General features: G+C 40.8%; 1 protein-coding gene across 3 annotated transcripts in view; it reads left to right on the top strand.

Moving 5' to 3' along the window:
• AUH (AU RNA binding methylglutaconyl-CoA hydratase) overlaps positions 1-25,541 on the top strand; it is a 161,171-nt gene that overhangs the window by 63,997 nt on the left and 71,633 nt on the right. For all 3 annotated transcript variants that reach the window (XM_066368412.1, XM_066368413.1, XM_066368414.1), the window contains 2 exons: positions 9,300-9,392; positions 11,569-11,625. In XM_066368412.1, coding sequence (XP_066224509.1) covers positions 9,300-9,392; positions 11,569-11,625 — 150 coding nt within the window. The remainder of the gene's footprint in view (positions 1-9,299; positions 9,393-11,568; positions 11,626-25,541) is intronic.

Raw genomic sequence — 25,541 nt, forward strand, 5'->3', positions numbered from 1 at the left:
CAGACAGGAACGGAGAGAGATGAGAAGCATCAATCATTAGTTTTGCATTGCGCGTTGCAACACCCTAGTTGTTCATAGATTGCTTTCTCATATGTGCCTTGATCTTGGGCCTTCAGCAGACTGAGTAAACCCCTGCTGGAGCCAGCGACCTTGGGTTCAAGCTGGTGAGTGTTTTCCTCAAACCAGATGAGCCTGCACTCAAGCTGGCGACCTCGGGGTCTCGAACCCGGGCCCTCTGCATCCCAGTCCGACGCTCCATCCACTGCGCCACCGCCTGGTCAGGCTCTTCTTCTTTATGGAGGGAGATTCCTGTGACCCCACAGCCGCTCTCAGTCCTCGGAGTGGTCAGATTTGAGTATTAGCATTCTAAAACTCAAGGTCTGGCCACGGACAGAAAAGGTAAAGTGGATATGCTCCGGACATCTCCGATAGCACATGCACTCAGAACGGAAAGACTTCTCTGATGTAGCTACGGTTTCCGGACAGGGAGTCTCGGAGGAAAGAACTCAAGGGTGGCTGGAGGCAGGGGACATACTGCACTCTGTGCCAAAGTAGGTGGAAGGTCGGAGATCCTGGTTCTTTCTCGGAGGAGATGAGGAAGAGGAGCGGTCCTTGTGGACTTCAACTCCTCCTGGGTTTTTGGCACCAAAACGTAAGGTATTTTTCCTGCCGAGAAGGAAGGAAGAGGCCAGAGCCACAAAGTGTGGAATAATAAAAGGCTTTATTGAATACAGAGCGCACATCCCACCTGCCCGGTGAGGTTCCCTGGCCCCGAGGAAAGATGGAAGCCAGGGAAGTCGCAAGGATTAAACTGTGTGGGAGATATTTAAAGGGTCCCTCTAGGGAAGTCGAGCTAATATGATGTAGTGAAATCTCACTGGCTGGCAGACGGTCGCTTTTTTCCAAAGGGTTCCTGTGAAGCTTCTTTTGGTGCGCTTGGTTGTGGGCGGTCCTAGCCAAAGTTCGCAGGTCTGGGTTCCCCACGTGACCATCCCCCATTATCCACCCACCTTAGAGTAAGTATAAAAGGAGTAATAAGCTCTGTCACTGCAAAATATTACTCTGGAATATTCTAGAATTTAAAAAGCCCAAGAAAGAAAATCACTTGAATTTTTTTTTAATATGTGTTATCTTATAATTCCACCCAGAATGAGTATGTGTTTAACATAGAAATTTAAAACTCTTTAGCAGCTTTCTCTCTACATAAATGATTATTGATTATATGCTAATTTGATATGTATGTTTTAGACCTCTTGGCTTTTACATGAATATATATTTTTATATATTCATTATAGATTAGGTACAAACATATATCTGAAAAGAACCACATAAACAGGTTTTCTATTTAAAAATTTTTTTTGGAAATTTATGATTTTCTAGAAATCCATTTTCATGAAAATCCATTTCATCTGGATTTTCAGATGCCTTGGTATAAAGTCACTCATAACAGTCTCTTAGCAGTTTAATGTCTGAAAGTGAGCAGTGATGTCCCTGTTCCATTCCCGGTGCTCGCTGTTGGTGTCTTCTCTCTCTTTCCTTTGAGCAGGTCCTCTATGGCTTAACTATTTTCTTACATTACACAAAATAATCTTTTTTGGGGGCTTTGTTAATTACTCTCTATTATTTCTGATTTATTAGTTCCTATCCTGATTTTATTCTTTTTTTTTTCCCTTCAGGTTTTATTTTCTGCTTTAAAATAAATAAAAACAATTATTTCGATGGAGTTTGGTTTTATTCTACCAATTCGACATATATTAGACTTATCTCTATCTTTTCCAGTGGTTTCCCTCTGTTTCTCCAATACCTCTCTCTTTTTAGCCACCTACCAGCTTGTTAATTTTTTCATACTGCACCTCTTTTTTTTTTTTAAGCAAACATTGAGTTTTTAAAAATATTTTTGGTTCCTTTAAAAATCAGTTGTCACTTTTTATAGTTTACGATTTCCTGCTCAGCCTTAAGTCTTTGAGAGTCAGGTTTTGATGATAATGGTTCTTAATTTTATGTGTGTGTGTGTATGTATATATGTTAAATATATATACATATACATACATATGTATAACATACATATGTGTGTGTGTGTGTGTGTGTGTGTGTGTATTTTTTTTTCTTTTTTTCCTTGGTTATTTCTGGGACTAATTTGGAGTCTAGTTTTCTCCAATGTGGATTTATTTTCCTTTTCTTTTCCAAGTGAGAGGAGATGAGAGAGAGAGACAGACTCGTGCATGTGCCCCGACCAGTATCCACCTGGCAGCCTCTAGGGCTGTTGCTCTGCCCATCTGGGACCATGCTTGCAACTGAGCTAATTTTAATGCCTGAGGTGGAGGCTGCACAGAGCCGTCCTCAGCACCGGGTCTGATGCACTCAAACCAGTCAAGCCATGGCTGCAGGAGTGGAAGAGAGAGAGAGAGAGAGAGAGAAAAGGGAGACGGAGGGGAGAAGAGCAGATAAGCGCTTCTTCTGTGTGCCTTGACTAGAAATCGAACCTGGGACATTTACACACCGGTCAGTGTTTTACCACTGAGCCAACTGGCCAGGGCCTAGTGTAGATTGTTTACCACTGCATTTAAAAAATGATTTTTCTAGTGTTATTACTATAGACATACCATAATGTAGATAATTATTTGTATATTAATGGGCATTCAGGTAGTTTTTAGTTTTTTACTATTATAAACAATGATGCAGAACATATCATTGTACATATTATTAGGGTATCCTAGGGAAACTTAGTAACTAGAAATCCTCCCTCTTTTCAACATACGGAACAAATTGAAAATAAAAGGCACACAAAAAAGCAAAATATTACCTTTATTACTGATGTTAGGTGAGTTGATGTTGCTCTAGAAGTGTTGATGGGGAGATGAACCCCTCTGGTCCTCCATCGTGAGGTCTGCTTACCCACCACAGCTGCCCTGGGTTTGTGCTGGCCGCGCCCTCTGCAGTTGGCCCACAGCCAGCCTGGTGTAACTCACAGGGGCACTTTTCACCTAAGCATGGAGGAGAGCCTGTGTTCTTAGAGGGCAGGCCTGTTTCCAAAAGTGGAAAGAAGGAGGTATAGCATCGCCTAGGATAAGCCTATTTATTCATTTTTAAATTAGCCATTTAGATAAATAATTTGTTGGGATAGAAAAAGTTTTGGGGCCAGTATAATAGGACAGTGGGACCCACCTCTGCAGTGCTGTGTGTATTTGGCATTTCAGGGAAGAAGAGCACCTCTGTACAACTGTGTACCCTGGACACTGTTGCTGGGACACAGTGTTAGGAAGCCCCTCTGGCAGCAGGGGTTAGAGCCTGCGCTTCCGCTGAACTGGTCTCAGTGCTAAGCCAGCTCCCTGCTAAGCTGCCAGAATGTGGAAGAAAATGTGCCTCCACATCATCTGTGTGTGTCTGTTCTAATTAGCTAGTGTTTTGTTACTTTCTAGTTCACTTAATGCATATTGGTCAGAGAAGGGCTGTGATATTTGTGTTGTTTTGAATTGATTGTTCGTTGTGCTTTTGTTTGTTGATGCTGGTTATTTAGTGCATAGATAGTTTCTAGATCTTCATTACAGATTTCTCCTTTATTGAATGTTGTAAAGTGCCTTATTTTGGCCTAGATGGTGCTTTGACCCATATATTGCCCTTATATGTTCAGATTATGAGATGCTTTCTTTGTATTTGAGTCTGGAGTCCGAGGCACCATATCCATCCTTGAAAAATTTTAAATTGTATTTTCTCTTCTGTTTTAGATGTTTCTCTAATGTTCCTTGTCATTGGGTTTTGCTTTGTGATCTAATCAGAGTCTTTTTCTTACTGGACAAGTGCAGCTTCCTTCATTGTGTGGCTGTGTCTGGTGTTAGGCTGGTGTGGTTTGCTGTGCCTTCTGATTTGGTGATTTTACATTTTAAAAATATATATACTATGTTTTTCTGTTTTTATTTTCCTATTTGTGTGTTTATTCTGATAATGGGAAAGAGCTGTATTTTTATCTTCCCTGGTTATTGTTAATATTATAACTTCTGTAGTGTACTTGGGCCGCTGTTCTTTAGGAAACTTTGATGACTTCTTACTCTGAGCAGTGATAGAATTGTATATTTCTCATTTTAGATTCTTCCTTTCCACATTTCTCTTATCCTGTAATTTTTTTCTTAGTGTTTTCTTTATAATCTTAAATTGATTCATGTGTATTACTTGATTTGTTGATTGTAAATTATATCACTCAGTCGACCTCTGTGTGCTTACTTCTGTTGTATCTATCATTTTCATATTCATCAAGTCATATAATATGAAAATAAGTCATAAAAACAGGTTTATTGAAGTATAATTGCCCTACAATAAATGGCTCACAGTGAGGTATACAGTGTGGTAACTTGGACTTGTGAAAACATCATCACTCCAGGTGATGGATGTATCCATCACTCCCAGAAGTTTCCTCATGGCCCTTGGTGATTCCTTCCTTCTGCCCCTCCCTGCCCCCACCTGTCCCCACACAGCTATTGAGTTACTTTCTTTCACTAGAGACTAGTTTCCATTTTAAGAATGTTTTATAAATGGGACAGTGTGGATTGATTTTGCATGTCCCCTTTCTGTCAGCACATTCGTTGTGGAGGTCGTCGATGTTCAGCAGTGTTAGTATTGGTTCCTTCTTGTTGCTAAGTTGTGTCCAATTGTCTGGATGTGTTGCATGGGGACGGTTGGGTTATGTCCAGGGTTGGGGCAGCTGCACATAAAGCCGCCACAAACATTTGAGTGTAAATATTTGTTACCATTACACTTAGGAGCCTTACCTCATAGAGCTCTGGTTCTTACTCCCCCTCCTCTCCTTGCAGCAGGGGTCAGTGTGTTACCTGCGGGAAGGTGAGATGGTCAGGCTCCATGTGGTTCCTGGTGTCCAGACCTTCCCCTGGGGATCTTGTTAATGTGCTGATCCTGTTCAGGAGCCTGGGGTAGGCCTGGGATTCCACATGTCACAGCCTCCCGGCGACCCTAGTGTTGCAGGTTCATATCCTGAATAGTGAGATGTGGAACCCAACAGTTCATGAGGCAAGGCAGGAATGGTCTCCATCTTTCCTACCAGGTAAAATGTGTTTTTATCAGAAACAGAAGTAAGCACATTTGCCATGTCAAATGGCGTGGGGAGCGCCGGGAGCTGTGTGAGCTCTGGAGCAGCCGGTGGCTGCGAGTCAGCCACACTGACAGCACTGCTCCAGACAGGGCTGCCAGGGGACGTGAGTGGGACGTCTCTGCACTGTCTCCTCTGCGTTTCCCTCAAGGGGGTTTTTTGATTTGGAATTTTGATAGGAAATGGTTGTTCTGGTGTTGGCCTTTCCTACTTTTTAAAAATTAATTTTTATTTATTGATTTTAGAGAAATAGGAAGAGGGGAGAGATACACACAGAGAGAAACATTGATGTGTAGTTCCACTTACTTTTGCATTCATTGGTGGATTCTCATATGTGCCCTAACTGGGGATTGAACCTGTAACCTTGGGTGCATCAGGATGATGCCTTAACCAGCTGAGCTGGCTCTTCCTCCTTTAGTAACCTATATAGGCATGTACTGGGGGCAGTCTGGGTTTACAGTTCCCAGGGAAAACTCAAGTCAGATGTCTATTATAGCAGTGTTTTTCAGGCAGAAATTTTGTGCTGGTCCACAAAAGAATCAACCACCCTGATGTTGTATGAAGATAACAGATTCAATGATCTTAGTTGAATTTGCTTATGCTCCAGGTGATTTTTGCTTCAGTGGTCCCTGAAATAATTCTCCTATTCTCACCAGTCCCCAAGTGTAAAAAGTTTGAAAACCACTGTATTATAGTGAACTGACTGGTGCCTTGCAGCAGTCCCTGGGTCTCCCGTGGTTGGACTTAATTAGCTGTGGTGTCACTCTGAGACTCCAGGAATTAGCGGAGCACAGGCAGTGTGCCCGTCAGACTGCCCGAGGAGCCTCACCTTTCCCCCTCCTCAGGTTACACAGTCATGGGTCCTTAGGGAAGACTGGAAGGATGAGGTACAATGCTGAGCCTTACCTCAGTGGCTCTGGGTCCAGGCGATGAGAACTGGCTTTGGGCAGCATTGGTTATGAGCAAGACCTGAAGCCAGACCACCTGTGCTTGAATTGTGGTCACAGCAGGCAAGAAACAGCCTCTTCACTGCCCAGTGTCTTCATCTGTGAAGTGAGGGCCACACTAGCTCTGAGGTCATAAGGCTGGCCGGAGGTTTGAATAGTGTTTCTAAGGTGTGTAGGACAGTGGCACACAAAGTAAAACCTTCCTAGTATTTTCTCGTTAGCCACATAGAGAGGCAGGTGGCTAAGTATTAAGCTTAGAAAACCAGGCAGCTTTTCCCACCCGTAGTGCTCACTATTCTGACTCCTGGGCTCCAGCCTCTGTCTGGTGAAGCGAGTATGTTTGTCAGTGTGCAGGCTGGCTCCGTTCTCAGTGGCCCTGGATGGACCACAGAGGAGCCAAGCCACTTTGGGCAGGAGTGGCTTATCCTACTTTTAAACCTTGATAGTGGGAGTGGGCATAGTACATTAAGCTGAAGGTCAAGTTTTAGCTGAAATTAAAGATAATTAGAATTTTATTATATTTTCAGTTAAACTTGGATTTTGTTTCTATTGTTCTTGAACAATTTCAATAAAGTTAGACTACCAGTATACTGTGCAGGAATTTCTTTTGAAATATTTGATTTCTCTGTTTTGTAAAAGAACACTATTTTTTTAAAAAAAAAACAAATTTAAAAGCAATGACACTAGCTTTTTTTTGTAATAATCAGACTATATTTTGTAGAGACATTAAAAAACCTACATTATGTGATTATGTGTTGTATCTCAGAGTTGAAGATAGACCCCCAGTTCCCTTTCCGCCAGGTCCGTGGTTTTCTGGCCTCAGTTACCCTTACAGCGGGCCTCCTGTGGACCACGGAAGTCGACCAGAGCCTCCCCTTGGACCTTTTTTATTTTCCTCTTAAGATAGCAAAACTTTCATTGTTTGCTTTAATTATATTTTTAGGAGCATTTCAAAGGATTATTAGCTTCTTTGTCATACCTGGCTTGTTTCCTGGTACTACACTCAAAATAGCATCTGACCCTATCGGTTGTGTAACGTGGAGTCAGTTTCTTCCCACTGCCTTTGGGAACAGCCTCTGGCAGGTCCTGTTTTAATCGGTTGGCTCATATAACTGCCATTTTGGTATTTCTCAGTTTTTGGAACTGATTATCTGCCTTTCTAAAATTGAGGTTTCTCTAAGATTATTAAGTGCTCTCAAGTAGAAAGACTAGATATAAATAAAACCCAGCATATTAGGTAACTATGAATGTAGCATGTACTTTGAGATGACTCATATTTTTCTGAGAAAAAATTTATTAAGGAAAACATTTTTCAACTTTTCAACTGTAATTGAAAAAATAAATTAACAAAGAAGAAAAACAATCATTCAGAGCAGAATTAGGATTTTGTGTAATTCCAGGATTTAAAATATTGCAAAATGGTTGAAATTAATTACTCATTGAATATTAAACTGTTCTATTAAATGATTCTTTAGTAGGAAAAATTTATATCATGCTTTATATAATGGCAGCTTATGTTAATTAATATTTGAAAGTACCATGTAGTTTATGTATTTAATGAGTTGAGCATGTTAATTTTCTATTTTCCTTGTATTTTTTTTTTCTTTTTCAAGTGAGAGGAGGGGAGATAGACAGATGCCCGCATGTGTCTGAACCAGGATCCACCCAGCATCCCCCATCTGGGGTTGATGCTCTGCCCATTTGGGGCCATGCTCGCAACTGAGCTATTTTTAGCACCTGAGGTGGAAGCTCCATGGAGCTATCCTCAGTGCCTAGGGCCAATGCACTCGAACCAATCAAACCATGGTTGCAGGAGGGGAGAGAGAGAGAGAGAGAGAGGGGTAGGGGGAGGGAGAGGGAGAAAGAGAGAAAGAGAAAGAAAGAAAGAAAGAAAGAAAGAAAGAAAGAAAGAAAGAAAGAAAGAAAAAAAGAAAAGAAAAGAAAGAAGAGAAAGAAGAGAAAGAAGAGAAGGAAGAGAAAGAAGGGGAGGGGGTGTGGAGAAGCAGATGGTCACTTCTTCTGGGTGCCCTGGCCAGGAATTGAACCTAGGACACCCACACGCTGGGCTGACACTCTACCACTGAGCCAATCGGCCAGGGCCTTACTTCTTAATTGAAATATAATCGACATATAACATTATGTAGGTATAAGGTGTACAACATGTTGATTTGATATATTTAAATATTGCAGTATGATCACCCCCATAGCATTTGGCAACACCTCTGCCACGCCACACAGCTCTGTTCTGTGGTGAGCACAATGAAGAGATGGTGCCCTTTATATCACATTCTGTGAAGCAGAATCCTTCCCATTAATTTTATTTATGACAATGGAAAGGTAAAGGTTTTTTTTTTAATGCTTTTATTAATCTTGATAGCAAATTTCAGTGTTTTTTGTTCCTAGGTCATGAGCAAAGGTTTGAGCTTGAGAAAAAATATCCTTTGATCAGTCACCTTGGGATTTTGGTGCATTGGTGACATCTTGTTCTGTAAACTAACAGCTTTTGTTTTCCATGCCTTGCTAGGCTGGCCTAGCTTCACGTTCCCATAGTCAAAAATAAAATTAATAGGAAGAATTCTGCTTCATAGAATAATTAACCAGTTTTTATACAAGTTATAAACATGAAATCTGTGTGTTGTCTGTTATAAAAGCCTCACTAACGTGACATTCTGTTTCTGCACTGAAGGTAAGTCTAGTTTGTGTTCTGGGCTGGCTAACCCTTTCCCAGTTGGGCTTCTGTGTCGGTTTCCTGCACTTTTCCAGAGCCTCTTCTGTCTCTGATGTAAGTGTGGTGTTAGAGAGGGCCCGACCATCTTGCAGCTGTGTTCCTCGTCCTGGCTAGTAAACGAGGGATCTAGTGTGTTGGAGCCCCGGCAGCCAAGGGAAGCCACAAAGGATTGTGAATTAAGTCATTTAAACTTGAAATTTATCTGAGTTAACATCGTATAAAATACTATAGGCTCTAAGATCATGAAGTCAGACTTGATTCTTATAATTCAACAGAAAGTTGTGAAAGTATTTCAGTAATATGGGAAGATTTAAAGGCATATTTATATGATGAAACACTAGACTGTCATTCCATGTGTCTGAAAAACAACATTGAAGGAAATAGTTATTTTCTTAGAGACAGACGGATACAAAGTTCTGTTTGTAGTAGCCCATTTGAAAATATATTTGCAAAAGAAAAAAATCTAAAGTAAATTCCACAGTAAGGTACCTTACTAAAGGAGCAGGAAATCTTTCTTCTATTCCAGCCAATCTCCCGGTGCCGACCATTGCTGCCCTGGACGGACTGGCTCTAGGTGGTGGTCTGGAGCTGGCATTGGCCTGTGATATAAGAGTGGCAGGTAAGACGTCATCCTAGTGCAAGTAATGTTTGTAAAATGATGTTTTTCTCTTATTTTACTGTATTCTTCTCCTGTTGTTGAGTGGAACGTGTAGAAAAGAAGCCAGCTGATGGGCTTAAGGAAGCACTCAGCCTTCCCCGGCAGGAAGCCGTCTTGGGAGCCTCTTGCTGCAGCCTCAGCAGCAGGACTGGGGAACGGGCATGGGGTCAGACAGCTCTGACTTTGACTCTCAGGTCCTGCCCTTTTTAGACCGGTTTCCTCCTCTCAGCTGGGGGAAATGACAGTTGCTGTTCTGAAGATTAAATGAGTTCATCTGTGGCATGCGTCTAGTCCAAGCATTTAATTATTGTTAGCTGTGGTTATAATAACTTGATCTCTTTGATGCTCCCTTCCTGGATAGTCTTCTGAGGATTGGGAGAGGTGATTATGAAAAGAATGATGAAAGCAGTGAGTGCTGGTAGTGTGCTGAGTGTTGACTTGGTGCCTAGCACTGTTCTCAGCACTTGACGTGCATTATTAGCTCACTTCATCTTTCTAGCAGCCCCATGGGTTAAGTCCTTTGTGGTGCTCAGGAAGTCAGGGCGGAGAGCGGTGCAGGAACAGGACCCTGGGCAGTGACTGAGCAGGGACTTGAACCGGGTAGTCTGGTGCCACAGCCCTCATTCCTGATGAAGCAGGCAGACAGTATTTGTCACTCTTCTTCCCCAAGTGCCACTATCCCTTCTGATGGAGCTGCCTGTGAGAGGAGAGTCAGTATAACTGTATTTTTAATGATTTTATGGTGACTTCTTTGGGGTTTGTAGTTCCTGGACCACGTATACTTTCCTCCCTCTCTTCCTTTATTTTGGGTCTCTGTTTTCTTGTCTGAAATCATTGGGTTTTAAATTGAAAAGCTGAGGTACATGTAATCTATTTCAGAAAGAGGGCAGATTCCGGGAACTAGGCTTTGTTTGGGAAGCAGTCCAAGTACTTATGGATATTGAAATGAAGAAATAATTAAGATGTTTAAGTAGCCCTAAAACACACATGAAAAGAGGAGCCCTGTCCAGCTGTTGGCACAGTAAAACCATTTGTCAAAAGTACCTAGAGATTTGGCCTCAAAAAGTTGCTGTATGTGATCTGACATATTAAGCTGTTTGATCTGGAGAACTGTTCAGGCGGCTAAAAGATTCTTACTTGTCAGACAGCCTCGCTCCTCATCCTGAGTAATGAGTGGGACTGAACCCTTCACACAGGACCTGGCAGCATCAGGTCCAGTTATGTAGTTACCACCTTGGTCTTTCTGCATCAAAAATTATTTCTCTGCCAACCAATTTTTAATAGAAAATGCATGAATCTTTCAGTATACAGGATGGGGCAAAAGTAGGTTTACAGTATTTAAATTAAATACAGTATTGTATTGAATTAATGCAATAATTAATAAATAATAATACAAGAATAAATTCTGTTTTGCATACTCACAGCTGTAAACCGTTTGCCCAATCCTGTATATAATTTTAAGTGTTACTTATTTTCATAACTCAGTGCCTTCTGAAGTGATTTTTGAAAAGATTTGTGACAACAGTTTAGTTAGTAAATAGAATACAGTTGTTCCCCTTTGTCCCAGGGATATAGATTCCAAGACACCCCCTCCCCCCAGTGAGTGCCTGGAACCTTGGATAGTCCTGAACCCTATATACACTGTGTTTTTCCCTCTACGTACACACCTTTCCCTTAAAGGAAGCACTTTATGGCTTCCTTCTGGCATTGGCATGTTGTCAACATCACTGCTCTTTTGCTTCAGGCCGTTATTAAGTAAAAGAAGGCTGCCATCAACACAAGCATTGCAGAGCTGCTCTGAGAACCGACATGGTCACTATGTGACTAATGGGTCGTGTCTACAGCGTGGAGGCGCTGGACAAAGGGGCGATTCACGTCCCGGGTGGGACAGAAGTGGGCAGAGGCTTAATCATACCACCCCAGAAGGACATGCAGTTTAAATCTTACGGATTGTTTACTTCTGGAATTTCCCATTTCATATTTTTGGACAGCATTTGTCATTGGGTAGCTGAAACTGGGCAGCAGCTGGGTAAGGGGATGACTCTTGTCTCTAGCTTGCTTTCCTGACTTTTTAAAGTCATCATAAAAATGAATTTGATTATATGGATAATACTTAATGTTCTTCCTTACTTTTCAGCTTCCTCTGCGAAAATGGGCCTGATTGAAACAAAGTTGGCAATTATTCCTGGTGCAGGTATGAATTGATCACGCCCACCTTGATGTGTTCTTTAAATGGGATCAAGTAGAGAGGCGTTAGTGAAAGGCGGCGTTTTGGGTGGAGAGATTGCACTGTTAGCTTCTGCAGTGGAGCCCGTGTGCAGAGTGTGCCCTCTGCGTAAGCAGGTGCAGAGACGGTGGGGTAGCTGGCTGTTCTCTCGTGTCCTCACCTGTGCTTTTCTGTACGATTGCTTCACTTCTAAATTATTGTATGGTCGCATTATTCTTGAAGGATGATACCACTATTTTGAAACTTTTATGTGGGTGTATAAATGTGTATGTACAGAGAACTCCGTGTGCGCACTGGACGGCTGGTGTCTGTGTGGCCAGACGAGGGCTGGGGCCACAGCGGCGTATACGCTGCTACTGCAGAAATGACAGCAGCTGCTTTCAGAAGACTCAGTTAAGAAAGTACTTTTTCTACATTGACAACTAAATCCTGCAGCACCTGATAAATCTGAAATTTTTGTTCTTTTGTCTGATGCAGAGCATTTGGTAATATTCACATTATATGTAGCTATTTATTCAAAAAATAGACTTCATTTGATGATGTGCACATTGGTAACTTACTAGTATTTGAATGAAATAACAGTAACTGTTTAAAATTAAAGGCAGTATTAAATACTTCAGGCATGTTTGTACCTGAATAGGTTAAAATGGTATGTTTAACCATATTATTGTAAGAGTATCCAGGTTAGGGTGTATAGGCAGAAATTAAAACCTAATTCAGTGAAACTGAAGACTACAACATGTAAGACTCACTAAGTTTCCTACTTTGGTGACCCATGAAAGTGCTATTCTTAGAGGTAAAAACATTTGATATCTACCTGTTCCATCTGCCAACCTGTTTTGTAGTCACTAATGAAAACTCAAAGAAAAAGATTTATAAGAAAATATATCCAATCAAAGAGTTATCAGGTAACTAATATGTGAAATGAAAACAAGGTTTAGAAAAATGATACGATGTTTTATAAATTCTTTTAAACAGTAAGCAATTGCTAGTAATTAGGATGAAGTAATCCTAGAGAGATAGTGACTATAGTTGAATGGTGGCCCCCCCAAAAGAAATAGAAGCGTGAATCCTGTGCTGTGACCTTATTTGGAAAAGGGATCTTTGCAGATATAATTAAGTTAAGGATCTTAAGATGAGGTCATGCTGGATTATTTGAAGAAGCTTAAATCTAGGGACAAGTGTCTTACAGAAGAGGAGAAAACTTAGATAGAAGAACAGAAATGTAGAGAAGAAGCCCATGTGAGGACAACGGCAGAGATGGGGGAGCTGTGTGTACAAGAAAAGGGCGCCCGCGTTGCTGGCAGTCACCAGAAGCTAGGGGGTCTTCCTCAGAGGCTCTGGAGGAAGCAGTCCTGCCAACATCGTGAGCTTGGACTCCGGCCTCCAGAACTGTGAGGATGAACTTCTGTTGTTCTAAGCCACCAAGTTTGTGTTGGTTTGTTACAGCAGCCCTGGGAAACTGATACAGTTGTGTTTAATGCTTGTCATTTAAATTTTTTTTTATTTTAAAACATTTTTATTTATTGATTTTAGAGAGGGATGGAGAGTGAGCGAGAGAGAAACATTGATTTGTTATCCACCTGTTTATATGCACTCATTGGTTGATTCTTAAATGTGTCCCGAACGAGGATGGAATCTGCAACCTTGGCAAGTCAGGACGATGCTCTAACCAACTGAGCTACCTGGCTAGGGCCCCTTAAGTCATTTTTTTAAACACAGAGACTTAGTATGTAGCAGAAATGGGGAGTGGGAAAAAAGTGAACTTGGTAATTTGGATATTTGTCAGGTTCTGCATGTGAAATGTTTTGTGTTAATACCACCAGGAGGTAGAGCAGTTGTGTGAGAGCACAGCTGGGTTGATTAGATGAAGAAAGTGCGATAGATGATCCTACAGACATGAGGATGGCAGATAAGCTCCTCCCGTCTCTGAGGGGCGGCTGTGTGAGGGCTGGAGTCAGTGTTCTTTGGGGTCCTTCCTCCTCAGGAATGGATCCATTAATCAGAGCACACTTTTTATAAATATGATTGAAATTGCATTATGTATTTTCATGAATACTGTTATTTAAAAAAAACTTTTAATAAATAAAATTGTCATAAATTTTAGAATGCTTTAACATTAATTTAAATGAAGCTGTCACTTCCTATTTGGATTTACTGTGTATTTTATAAACACAAGGGTTAACCTGATGCTTCTGGCTGTCATATGGTTATCATTTCTGTTTCTTTTGAAACAACTGATCAAAACCAAGCATTGAATTTTCTTTTTTCTTTTTCTTGTTTTTAGAAATTGAGCCTGAATAACAATAGTTATTTTTGAGGTGTATTTTACAAATTTTCTTCAAACAAATTAAATTAGAAAATTATTTTAAAGAGATAGTAATATTCCTAGTGAACATAAGGTTTTTTTTGTTTATTTTTACAGAGAGAGAGTTAGAGTGAGGGAAAGATAAGGACAGACAGGAATGGAGAGAGATGAGAAGCATCAATCATTAGTTTTTCATTGCAGCACCTTAGTTCGATTGCTTTCTCATATGTACCTTGACTACGGGCCTTCAGCAGACCAAGTAACCCCTTGCTCGAGCCAGCAACCTTGGGTCCAAGCTGGTGAGCTTTGCTCAAACCAGATGAGCCCCCACTCAAGCTGGTGACCTTGGGGTATCGAACCTGGGTCCTCAGCATCCCAGTCCGACGCTCTTTCCACTGCGCCACCACCTGGTCAGGCTGAACATAAGTTTTAATGGACCATTACTATTAATATGCAGATTTTAGATTAGTATTCTAAATTTACTTTTAACTAAGAAGTAGATTGTCTTGCTATCAGATGACTATTAAAAGTATATAGTTGCCTGACTGGCGGTGGCACAGTGGATCAGCCTGGGACACCAAGGACCCAGGTTCGAAACCTCGAGGTCGCCAGCTTGAGTACGTCGTTGCTGGCTTGAGTGTGGGATTGTAGACATGACCCATGGTTGCTCACTTAAGCCCAGAGGTCACTGGCTTGAGCAAGGGGTCACTTGCTGTGCTGTAGCCAAACCGCCCCCCCCCCCCCCCGCCATCAAGGCACATATGAAAAAGCAATCAATGAACAAATAAGGTGTTGCAACGAAAAACTGATGATTGATACTTCTCATCTGTCTCCGTTCCTGTCTGTCCTTTTCTGTCCCTCTCTCTGTCCCTCTCTATGTCTCTCTTGCCAAAAAAAAAAAAAAGATATATAGTTAATGAAAAGGAAGGTATAAAGGAAAGTGGAAACATTGAAACCAAATGAACTTCTTTAAATATTGTTATATCAAATGTAATTTAAAAATGGATACTTAAACCAGTACTTTTGTTTTATATGTAGCTATCTGATTGCTGAAAAACATTGTAAAATATAAAATACAATTTTAATGGGACCTTCATACAGTATCCTAAATTATATCGTGGATTTTGTACATTGTAGCCCCTCCTCTGCTCTCCAGTATTTTCACCTTTAAGAAAGCAGCTCAGCTTCCCCTCTTCTCCCAGCTTGGAGAATACTTCAGTAGTTACAATAAAACTCTCTTTTAGGAGTAGCTTCTCAAACGGTACCAAACTGTAGCATGTCTGTAAGAACCAAATAAAACAAGTTCAGAGGCTTTGGATTTTTTTTTTTAATTTACCAGCTTAGAGATTTCTTTGTTTGCACATAAAATGGTATCAAGTTCCTTCCTTCTTAGCCTTTGTTTCTTGCTTCTCCTAGTGGAGGATTTGGGGTTTGTGTCAAGGAACCTCAGGACTAAGGTAACTGTTAAGGCTTCTTGCTTAGGTGTATACTACTGTGGACAAGATGTCTAGTATTTCCAATACTCTTATTCTCTCCAGCTTTTTATTTTGGAAATATTTAAACGTTAGGAAGTTTGAGAAGCAGTAAATGAACTCTTTATACCCCTCATCAATATCTTCCCTCCCCAGACCCCTTTCCTGCCAGGCTCCACTCCCTCTCTCCATTTTCCCTCCTCAGAAGCACACCCGTCCTTTCTTGCTGCACCATTTCAGAATAGCAAGGTCAGCCTTTAGGTAGTCCAGCCTGCCTTTCCTAAGAATAAGAAAGGACTCTTACATAACCACAGCACTGTTATCACATAGTGACATTAATATCCAGGTTTCCCCAATTTGTAGCTGTTTTGGTCTACTTCTCCAGCTCAGGAGCTAGTTAAATGTCACACACCATGTTTGCTTAGAACACTTAAAAAAAAAATCTATAGACAAGTCATTCATCTCTCTCTCTCTTTTTTTAATATATATTTTTCTGAAGTTAGAAGCAGGGAGGCAGTCAGACAGACTCCTGCATGCACCCAAACGGGATCCACTGGCATGCCCACCAGGGGGCGATGCTCTGTCCATCTGGGGCGTTGCTCCACCCATATGGGGGGTTCCTCCGTTGTGGCTGGAGCCATTCTATCATCTGAGGTGGAGGCCATGGAGCCGTCCTCAGCGCCCGGGCCAACTTTGCTCCAATGGAGCTTTGGATGCGGGAGGGGAAGAGAAAGAGAGAGGAAGGAGAAGGGGGAGGGCAAAGAAGCAGATGGGCGCTTCTCCTGTGTGCCCTAACCAGGAATCGAACCTGGGACTTCAACATGCCTGGCTGACGCTCTACTGCTGAGCCAACCAGCCAGGGCGCCCATCTCTTTGTTTTTATAACTTTTTTTTTCTTTAGTTCAGTCAACTTGTCTTACTGAGGTTTGCACATTGTGGATCTCACTGTTATTTCTTCATGTGTGGGTTAAAAGTTTTTGCCAAGAATTTTAAATGTACCATGCTCTATTTTATTTTGATTTTATTCAATGGCATTTAATGTTAGGTTGGGCCACTACAGGTGGCGAGGACCTTAATTGCTCTGTTACAGTTGAGAGTAATCGTGGCTGTACTTTCATCATTCTCTTCCTGGAAACTTTTCATGAAGAGCCTCTTTAATAATTATTATTGGCATTGACTTTTCCCCAAGTAGAAAGGAGAAGAGGAAGAAGAGAGCACTTGGGTTGCAAGGACGAGACAAGAGTCCTCAGTGCTTTCTGTCCCTAGGGGGAGGGCTTGGCATCACTGTCCGTGTCACCGAGGGCTGGTAAGCGGGAGGCAGTGTCCTGGACTGGTGTCCAGGCACTCTATTTTAAGACCTGTCCATGAAGTAATGATGGATTTTTAAATCCTGTGTGTGTTGTCCTGAGCACAGTTGTCATTTTGGAAAGTTCTGTTTACAGCTTTTATTGAACTTGCGTTAGACTTTACATCAGAATTGGAGCTTAGTCTTCTGACTCTCCTCAGCAGTGACTCACCATTGTCGTGTGAGGGTGAATCTGATTCTCACAAATAGCAAAGGACCTGTCTGTGCCAAGTGTGATTAATAAGGCCATACTATTTCAGGAAGAAGAAAAGTATTACAACAAAAATAAGACTGCTTCTTTTAAGAGGCTTATAAAATGTGCAACATTTACTATTGATGGACAGTGGAGTTTGGGGGATAGCCCCCTTCCTCGTTCCTCTTCTAGCAGCTGGCGCTCACGCTGCTCTCAGCAGTCTGGACGTTTGCTCACACACCTCATGCAGCGCACAGTCTCGTTCTTTGTAACTTACGATGTAACTCAGTGACCACTGCACTACTTTATGTCCAGTTTGGGAGCTTTGGACATTCGCTGTTGGCTTCCTACTGTTGACAGCCATGTCAGTTGTCACGGAGGGAACATACACAGAGTGGGGCAGAAGTGGGTGTGCAGTTGTGAGTAGGTGAGACACAGCACGTACTCTTGTTTATGTGTGTAGGTTATTGTTTTTCAGATGAACACGGTAAACCTTTGTTTGCCCCACCCCGTATTTATCTGCTGTGACTCAGCAGTGCTCCTGTGGATTGTCCATCTGAAATCTGGTAGGAGAGATTAGATGTGTATTAGAATCGTAATGCCCTGTCATTGTAAAGTTGTTGGAATCGAACAGTAATAAGGAAGTTTACCCCTGGGAATCGTAAACAGTGTGAATCTGCCGCTTTTAGCCTCAGTTTACAAGGCCTGCAAGGGTGGGCCCCCAGCACTGTTCCGACTTTCTCTCCTGCTGTTGCTCCCTTTGCTCACACACAGCATGCCAGGCACACTTCTTCACTTGTCTCAGCAATGTCTGTTGAGCCCTGCACAGGTGTAGGCACTGGGCACACTGCCACACACAAACGAGGAAGGCCACCGCTGCCAGGAAGCCGACAGTCCCCGTAGTGAGCCAACAGTGAGAGCGGGTTACGGTGGAAGTCCGGGGGCTGCAGAAGAAGCAGTGGGTGCGGGTCTGACGAGGGGTGGGTCTCACTCTAAAGGAGGGGTCAGAGGAAGCCTCACTGAGAAGTGATGTTGGCATTAGGACTGATAGGAATTGAAGGACTTGGTCATGCAGATGGAGGAGGAGTGCTTGAGACAGCGAAGCACCCAGGTGAAGGGGGGGGGGGGTTGCCTGGCACATTCCCCTTAGCCACGCCTCCATGCAGACAGGTGGAGGGTGACAGGAGACACCACCCGTTGTGCAGACAGGAGGGGAGTGATAGAGACAGTGTCAGAGAAGCTGTTGTGGGGTCCACGCCCCTGAGATTACAGCTTTACCCGACTGAGGAGGACCCACACCAGGTTGCCAGCAAAGATGCAGCGTGACCTTAGGCTTTTAAGGATTTATCGGTTGCTGTGCTGAGAGCAGCTGTCAGTAGATCCAGGTTAGTGGCGTAAAGTTGGACATCCATACACAAAAGATGGAAAAAGAATCTCAACTTAAATCTCATCGTTGGTACAAAAGGTAACTCAAGATACTATACTCTTAAATGTCAAATGTAGGACTATATAAATCTCTGAAGCTTCGTTTGTGAAGCCAGAGACGGTCTCTCTCTTTCTCAGAGTTTGAGACCACATTCAGTATTACCAAATGTGTGAATTACTGCTTCTGGAGGAGACAGAATGAAGTTAACCTCAAAGAGTAGTTACACGAAGTAAATTGAGAATTACTATTAATAGGATTATTATAGTTAGTTTGACTATATATTTCCTTCATTGAAATTTGCTTCATGGCTTTATACGTCCACATTTTAAATTGTAGAATTGGATTAATCGGCGATTTTGAGTCTGAGTACTTTGATTTCCTTCTTATGACCTCAGATTGATAATAGGTTTTTTTTGTTCTAATTTTTGTTTTATATTTTCTTGTTTTTTAATTACCGAGAACTTGGCATTTTAAGAAACAGATTGTTCATTTTTCAATGTAGGGTGTTACATTTTTGTTGTTCAGCTGTAATCAAGGTAGCTCATCTGCATTTGAGTATGCCGTGGTGCGTATCGGTGCGTATCGCATGTATCAAGTTAAATAATTTTAACCACTTGAAGTAGTGTAGAAAGCAGTGTCTGAGAGCAGTTAAATGAACTATGTAAAAAGTTCATAAAGGAAGATAATTAATTCTGCCTACGTAAATTATGAGGATTGGCAGGCCCTTTCTGTTAAGTTTTAAAAATAAAACTGAAATTTGCTGGCCCTGACCTCTCTCATTCTCTCTCTCCCCCTCCTTTTCCCCTCTCCCCTTTCCCCCCCTCCCTCCCCTCCTCCCCTTTCCCCTTTCTCTTTCCTTTTCCTATCTCTCCCTCAAATCAATGGAAAATTTTCTTAAAATTTAAGAAAAAGTACTGAATTTGCTTTTCGCAAACCACCAACTTTGTGACTGGGTTTTGAATCTCTAATGCCTGTAATGTGCAAAACAGAGTGTGAACCATTCAGACGCACCCTCAGCCATGTCCCTGAATAGTTTATTTTATGACCTACCTGCCCAGGTTCATGATCACGAGATGCTCATTTAGAGCAGTATAATTAAGTTGCACATTTTCACATTTGCACACTACACGTGCTTGTCCACTTGGCAGTGGCCTTTGTGATGGAATGGCTGGTGATCAGCCGTGTCGCACCTGTGGGCAGAGACGTGGTTCAGGGAGGAGCTCTGTGTGGGTCTCTCTGGACTTGAATTCCGCCTCCCTCACTGAACTGTATCTCATTTGGCAAGTTATTTCTGCATTTCATTTCTTTGTTTCTTCTTTTGTAAAGTGAAGATAATACTGTCTATGCCACAGGGCCCTTGGGATAATTGGTGAAGATAGTAGTCTTTTAATATTATCTGGCCCATTGGCAGGACTGACAATTATTTGTGTTGTTATTGTCTGTTTGCTGTAATTTTTCTTCTTTTTAATGGATCTTTAACAGCTCTACTAAGTTATAATTGATGTACAATAGACTGCATGCATTTTATAGATACAGTTTGATAAATTTTGAATACATATTCTGTGACACCATAACCATAGTCAAGATGACAATCATGTTTGTCACCCCTAAGTTTTTTCATGTAATAATTCAATCCCTTTCTGTCACTAGATGTTTTTATTTTCTAGAATTTTACATAAATGTTAATATATATTTTATATTTTCGTTCTTGCCTGGCTTCTTTCACTCAGCAGAATTATTTTAACATTTATCCATTTTGTGGTGAGTTTCAGTAGTTAATCCTTTTTTTTTTGTAACAGAGGGATAGATAGGGACAGACAGGAAGGGAGAGAGATGAGAAGCATCAATACCTTGTTGCGGCACCTTAATTGTTCATTGGTTGCTTTCTCACATGTGCCTTGACTGGGGGGCTACAGCACACCGAGTGACCCCTTGCTCAAGCCAGTAACCTTGGGTTCAAGCTGGTGAGCTTTTCTCAAACCAGATGAACCCGCGCTCAAGTTGGCAACCTCAGGGTCTTGAACCTGGGTCCTTCTGCATTCCAGTCCAGCACTCTATCCACTACACTACCAACTGGTTAGACAGTAGTTAATTCTTTTTTGTTCTTGTGTGGTATTGCATTGTATAGATATACCACTGTCTGACGATGTCTTTACCTGCTAGACTGTTCGCTTATTTGGGGTATTATGAGTTAAGCTGCTGTGAACATCTGTATGCAAGCTTGCATGGGTGTATGCTTTCAGTTCTCTTGGGTGAATTCCTAGGACAGGATGGCTTCATATGATAAGTGTATGTTTACATTTGTAGTAACCTCACAAGCTGGTCTCCATTGTGGCTGTCCAGACATCTGAGAGTTCCCTCCAGCAGTAGTGAGAACTCATTTCTCTTGCACCCTCGCCAGTGCTCTTGGTAGCTGTTAGTTCTCCTTGTGGGCCTGCGGTGCCTCGTGGTTATTTGTGCTTCCCTAATTTCTAGTAATGCTGAGCATTTTTTCACTAATGGAGTTGTCATCTCTATTTCTTCTTTACCCAATTTTAATTGGGTTGTTTTATTACTGTGTTTTAAGTTCTTTTTTTTTTATTTAAGATTTTATTTATTGATTTTAGTGAGGGGAGAGAGAGAAAGGCAGTGGGGGAAGAGCAGAAAGCATCAACTCATAGTTGTTACTTCTTGTCTGTGCCTTCACCGGGCAAGCCAAGGGTTTCACACTAGTGACCTTAGTGTTCCAGGTTGATGCTTTATCCACTGTGCCACCACGTCAGGCAAGTTTTAAATTCTTATTGTTGCATTTTGTTGTTACTGTGTATTTTATTTATTGAACTAAGAAAAAAAGTATTAAATTTATTTGGGTGACATTTGTTAATAAAATTATGCAGGTTTCATGTGTACAGTTCTTTGCCACTGTATATATTGCATTGTGTGTTCACCACCCCAAATCAGGCCTCCCTCCGTCACCACCTGTCCCCTTCCACCTTGCCTCCACTTCCCCTCCTGCAATCCTCGCACTGTTGCTGTTGCCTGTGTCTGTATGTAAGTGGGAAACATTATACTGAGTATATAAAATAAGTAAATCAGAAAAAGTTAAGAACTGTATGATTTCACACATAGGTGGGATATAAAACTGAGACTCATGGACATAGATAAAAGTGAAATTGGTTACCAGGAGAAGGGATGTGGGGGGAGGATGGGGGAGAGGAGTAAAAAGGGACAAATATAAGGTGACAGAAGAGAATTTGACTTTGGGTGATGGGTATACAACATAATGAACAGTTGAAATGCTATAGAGATGTTCACCTGAAACTTATGTACTCTTATTATTTAATGCCACCATATTAAGTTTCATTTTCGAAGTAAAATTTAAAAATAAATAAATAAAAAGTTTTTTGGGTTTTTTTTTTTTTTGCTTAATTCAAGTCCTATTTCAGATACATCATGCTTTGCATTATTTTCTTTCCATCTGTGATTTGACTTTTCATTCTCTTAGCAATCTTTCAAAAAGCAGATTTTAATTTCAGTGAAGGTCAGTTTATCAGTTTGTTTTTTCATGGTTTATGATTTTGATGTTCTGAGAAATTTTTGCCTAAACCAAAGTCACAGATGTTTTTCTCCTATATTTTGTTCTGGAACTTCTAAAGTATTTGGTTTACGTTTAAATCTGTGATTCAGTTTGAGTCAGTTTCTGTACGTGGTGTGAAGTATGAATTGATGTTGTTTTTGTGTATCTGGTTGTTCTAGCACCATTTGTTGAGAATAATGTCTGTTTTCTCTAATTTGCCTTAGCAACTTTGTCAAAAATGAGATGTCCACATGTGTGCAGGTTTTTATCTGAACTCTTTCCTGTTCCATTAATCTGTTTATTTTGATACCAATACGTGATTAGTAGCATTAGAATAAATCTTGAAGTCAGGTAGTATTAGCCAAAGTTGTTTGTTTAATCTATAATAGATCCTCGCTATTTTCATATAAACCAGTGTGTAACTTTCTACAAAAAAATCCCTTTTGGGATTTTGAATTAATTTACATTCAATCTGTAGATCAATTTGTGGAGATTTGATATCTTGGCATTGGTGCTTCATATTCATGAACATATTATATTTCTGTATTTTGTTAAGGTTTTAATTTTTCTCAGCCGTTTTAAAATATTTTGGAGTTTTTTTTGGCAGAATATTCTATAAATTTGAGTTAAATTAAGTTGGTTGAGAATGTTGTCAATTTCTTCTATATATTTACTTGTTTTCTTGCTACTTGTTTCATCAATTACTGAGAAACTACCGTTGTGAATTTTTCTATTTCTCTTTTTAGTTCTGTTGCTGTTTGCTTCTTGTATTTCCAGGCTGTGTTATTAAGTGCATAAATAAATGTCTTATGATGGTTTGAAATCTATATCATTTTAAAATAATCTTTTTTTATCCCTGGTGCTATCTTTTTCCTCTGAAATCTATGCCTGGTTTTTATGTAGCTACTCCAGTTTTATTTTAACTAGTGTTAGCCTGATACATTCTTTCCTGTTCTTCTATTCTTAACCTGTTTATGTCTTTAAAGTATGTATCTAGTAGGCTAGTAGGCAGCACATTGTTTCTGTTTTGCTTGTGTACCCTATCTCACAATTGCTTCCTTAAATTGCAGTAGTCAAACTATTTACGTTTAATGTGGTTTTTGATAGTTAAATGTACATTTTTCATTTTTTTTTGTTTTCTATTTGTTTGATTTTGTACCCCTTTCTCCTTTGTTGTCTATTGTTTGGATTAATTGAGTCTATTTTATTTTAGAATTAAGCATATTTTATTATTTGATTCTATTTTATATCTTTTATTGATTTATTCACTATTACTCTTTTCTGTTATTAGTTGCTTTAGGGCATATACTGTACATCTTTGGTTATACAGTCTACCATTATGGATTAAAACATGTCACATAAGAATGTTATAGTACTTTTATTTTTTTTCTCTGACTTCTGTTGTTATGCACTTTTTGCTACACATACTATAAAAACTCACAGCATGGCCCTGGCCGGTTGGCTCAGTGGTAGAGCATCGGCCTGGTGTGCGGAAGTCCCGGGTTCGATTCCGGGCCAGGGCATACAGGAGAGGCGCCCATCTGCTTCTCTACCCCTCCCCCTCTCCTTCCTCTCTGTCTCTCTCTTCCCCTTCTGCAGCCGAGGCTCCATTGGAGCAAAGGATGGCCCGGGCGCTGAGGATGGCTCTGTGGCCTTTGCCCCAGGCGCTAGAGTGGCTCTAGTTGCCCTAGTGACAGAGCGATGCCCCGGATGGGCGGAGCGTTGCCCCCCTGGTGGGCATGCCGGGTGGATCCCGGTCGGGCACATGAGGGAGTCTGTCTGACTGTCTCCCCATTTCTAGCTTCAGAAAAATACAAAAAAAACCCCCCCACAAAACCTCACAGCATGAATAGTTACTTTTATTAAAATAGTTATTTTTTAAAAGGATTTAAGTAATTAGAAAATATATTTACAATGTAGCTATTTCTAGTTCTTTTACTTCTTTTCATAGATCCTTATTTTTATCTGTATGGCTTCCTTCTGCAACAGGACTTCCTTCAACATTTCTGTAATGCAGGTCTGCTGCTGACAAACTCCTTCAGCTTTTGAATATCTGGAAATGTCTTTCTTTTACAGTATTTGATAGTGTTTTTGCTGGGTATAGCATTCTGAGTTGGCATTTCTTTATCTGTCAGTCTGTTAAAGGTGTTATTCCTCTGTCTTATCTGCTTTCTTTTCTGACAAGAAATCTGCCATCCTTATCTTTGTTCTTTGAGTAGAATTTTTTCTAGAGTGCTTTAAGACTTCCTCTTTACAGTTGGTTTTGAGCACTTTGAATTACGGTGTACCTTAGTGTAGTTGTTCTCATGGTCCTTTTCCTTGGTGTTTACGGAACCTGTTGAAGCCCTCCTCCTTTCAGGTCGTTTCCTCACACACCTAGCAGGCAGCACTCTGCTCAGTGCTCAGGTGGGACTCTTAGACTTCTGGAGCCTTGTTGCTGTCCTGTGCACTCTAGTTACCTGGTTCTCTCTGGGCTGCTACCGCAAGGGAGCACTGGACTTGGCTGGGTTCTGCCTCTCTGTGCTGTGTCCTGGAGACTTTCTGGGCCAGAGCTTCTTTATTCGTAGACTTTCCCCTTTCTGTCACCACTATGTTTTGGTGATTCACGTCCAGTGTCATGAAAATGTTGTTGGGAGTGTTTCAAGCAGGAGGCAGATGCAGTCTTTGCTATCTTTACTGAGATTTCTTAATTGAATATATATACATCTGTCCTTCAGTTGCATTAGCGTTTTATTTATTTTTTATTGAGAAACAATTGACTTACTATATGTTTCAGGTATAGGACATAATGAATTAACCCATCACCATACATAGTTACAATTATTTTTCTTCAGATGGAAACTTATGATTTATTCTCTTAGCAGCTTTTAAAGATACAACACAGTATTATTAACTGTAGTTACCATGCTATGCATGATATCCCCAGGACTTTTTATTAAGGATTCCACTTATAAGTGAAGTTAGACAGTGTTTGCCTTTTTGTGTCTGACTTATTCCACTTAGCATAATGCCCTTGAGGTCCCATCCATGTTGTAGCAAATGGCGGGATTATCTTTTTTATTGCTTAATAATATTCCACTGGGTATGTTTGCATGTGTGTATACATAAACACATATATATAATAAAATACACCACATTTTAAAATTATTAATTCTTCACTGGACACTCAGGTTGTCTCCATGTCTTGGCTATTATAAACAACTCTGCACTAAACGGAACTGTTTGGGGGTATGTGGATCTTTTCAAGTTAATGTTTTCATTTTTTTCAGATAAATACCCAGAAGACAAAATTGCTAAGTCATATATTAGTTTTACTTTTAAGATTTTGAGAAATGTCAGTACTTTTCCCATAGCAGCTGCACTAATTTACATTTCCACTAATAGTGCAGAAGGGTTCCCTTTTCTCCACATCCTCGCCAATATTGTAACTTCTTGTCTTTTTGACAATAGCCATTCTAACAAGTGTGAGGAAATAATGTCATGGTGGTTTTCCTTTGTATTTCCCTGATGATATGGATGAGTACCTTTTCATGTACCTGTTGCCGTTTTTATGTCTTTGGGAAAATGTCTTTTAGGATCCTTT

Source organism: Saccopteryx leptura, chromosome 2, assembly GCF_036850995.1.
Source record: "Saccopteryx leptura isolate mSacLep1 chromosome 2, mSacLep1_pri_phased_curated, whole genome shotgun sequence".
Classification (NCBI taxonomy): domain Eukaryota; kingdom Metazoa; phylum Chordata; class Mammalia; order Chiroptera; family Emballonuridae; genus Saccopteryx; species Saccopteryx leptura.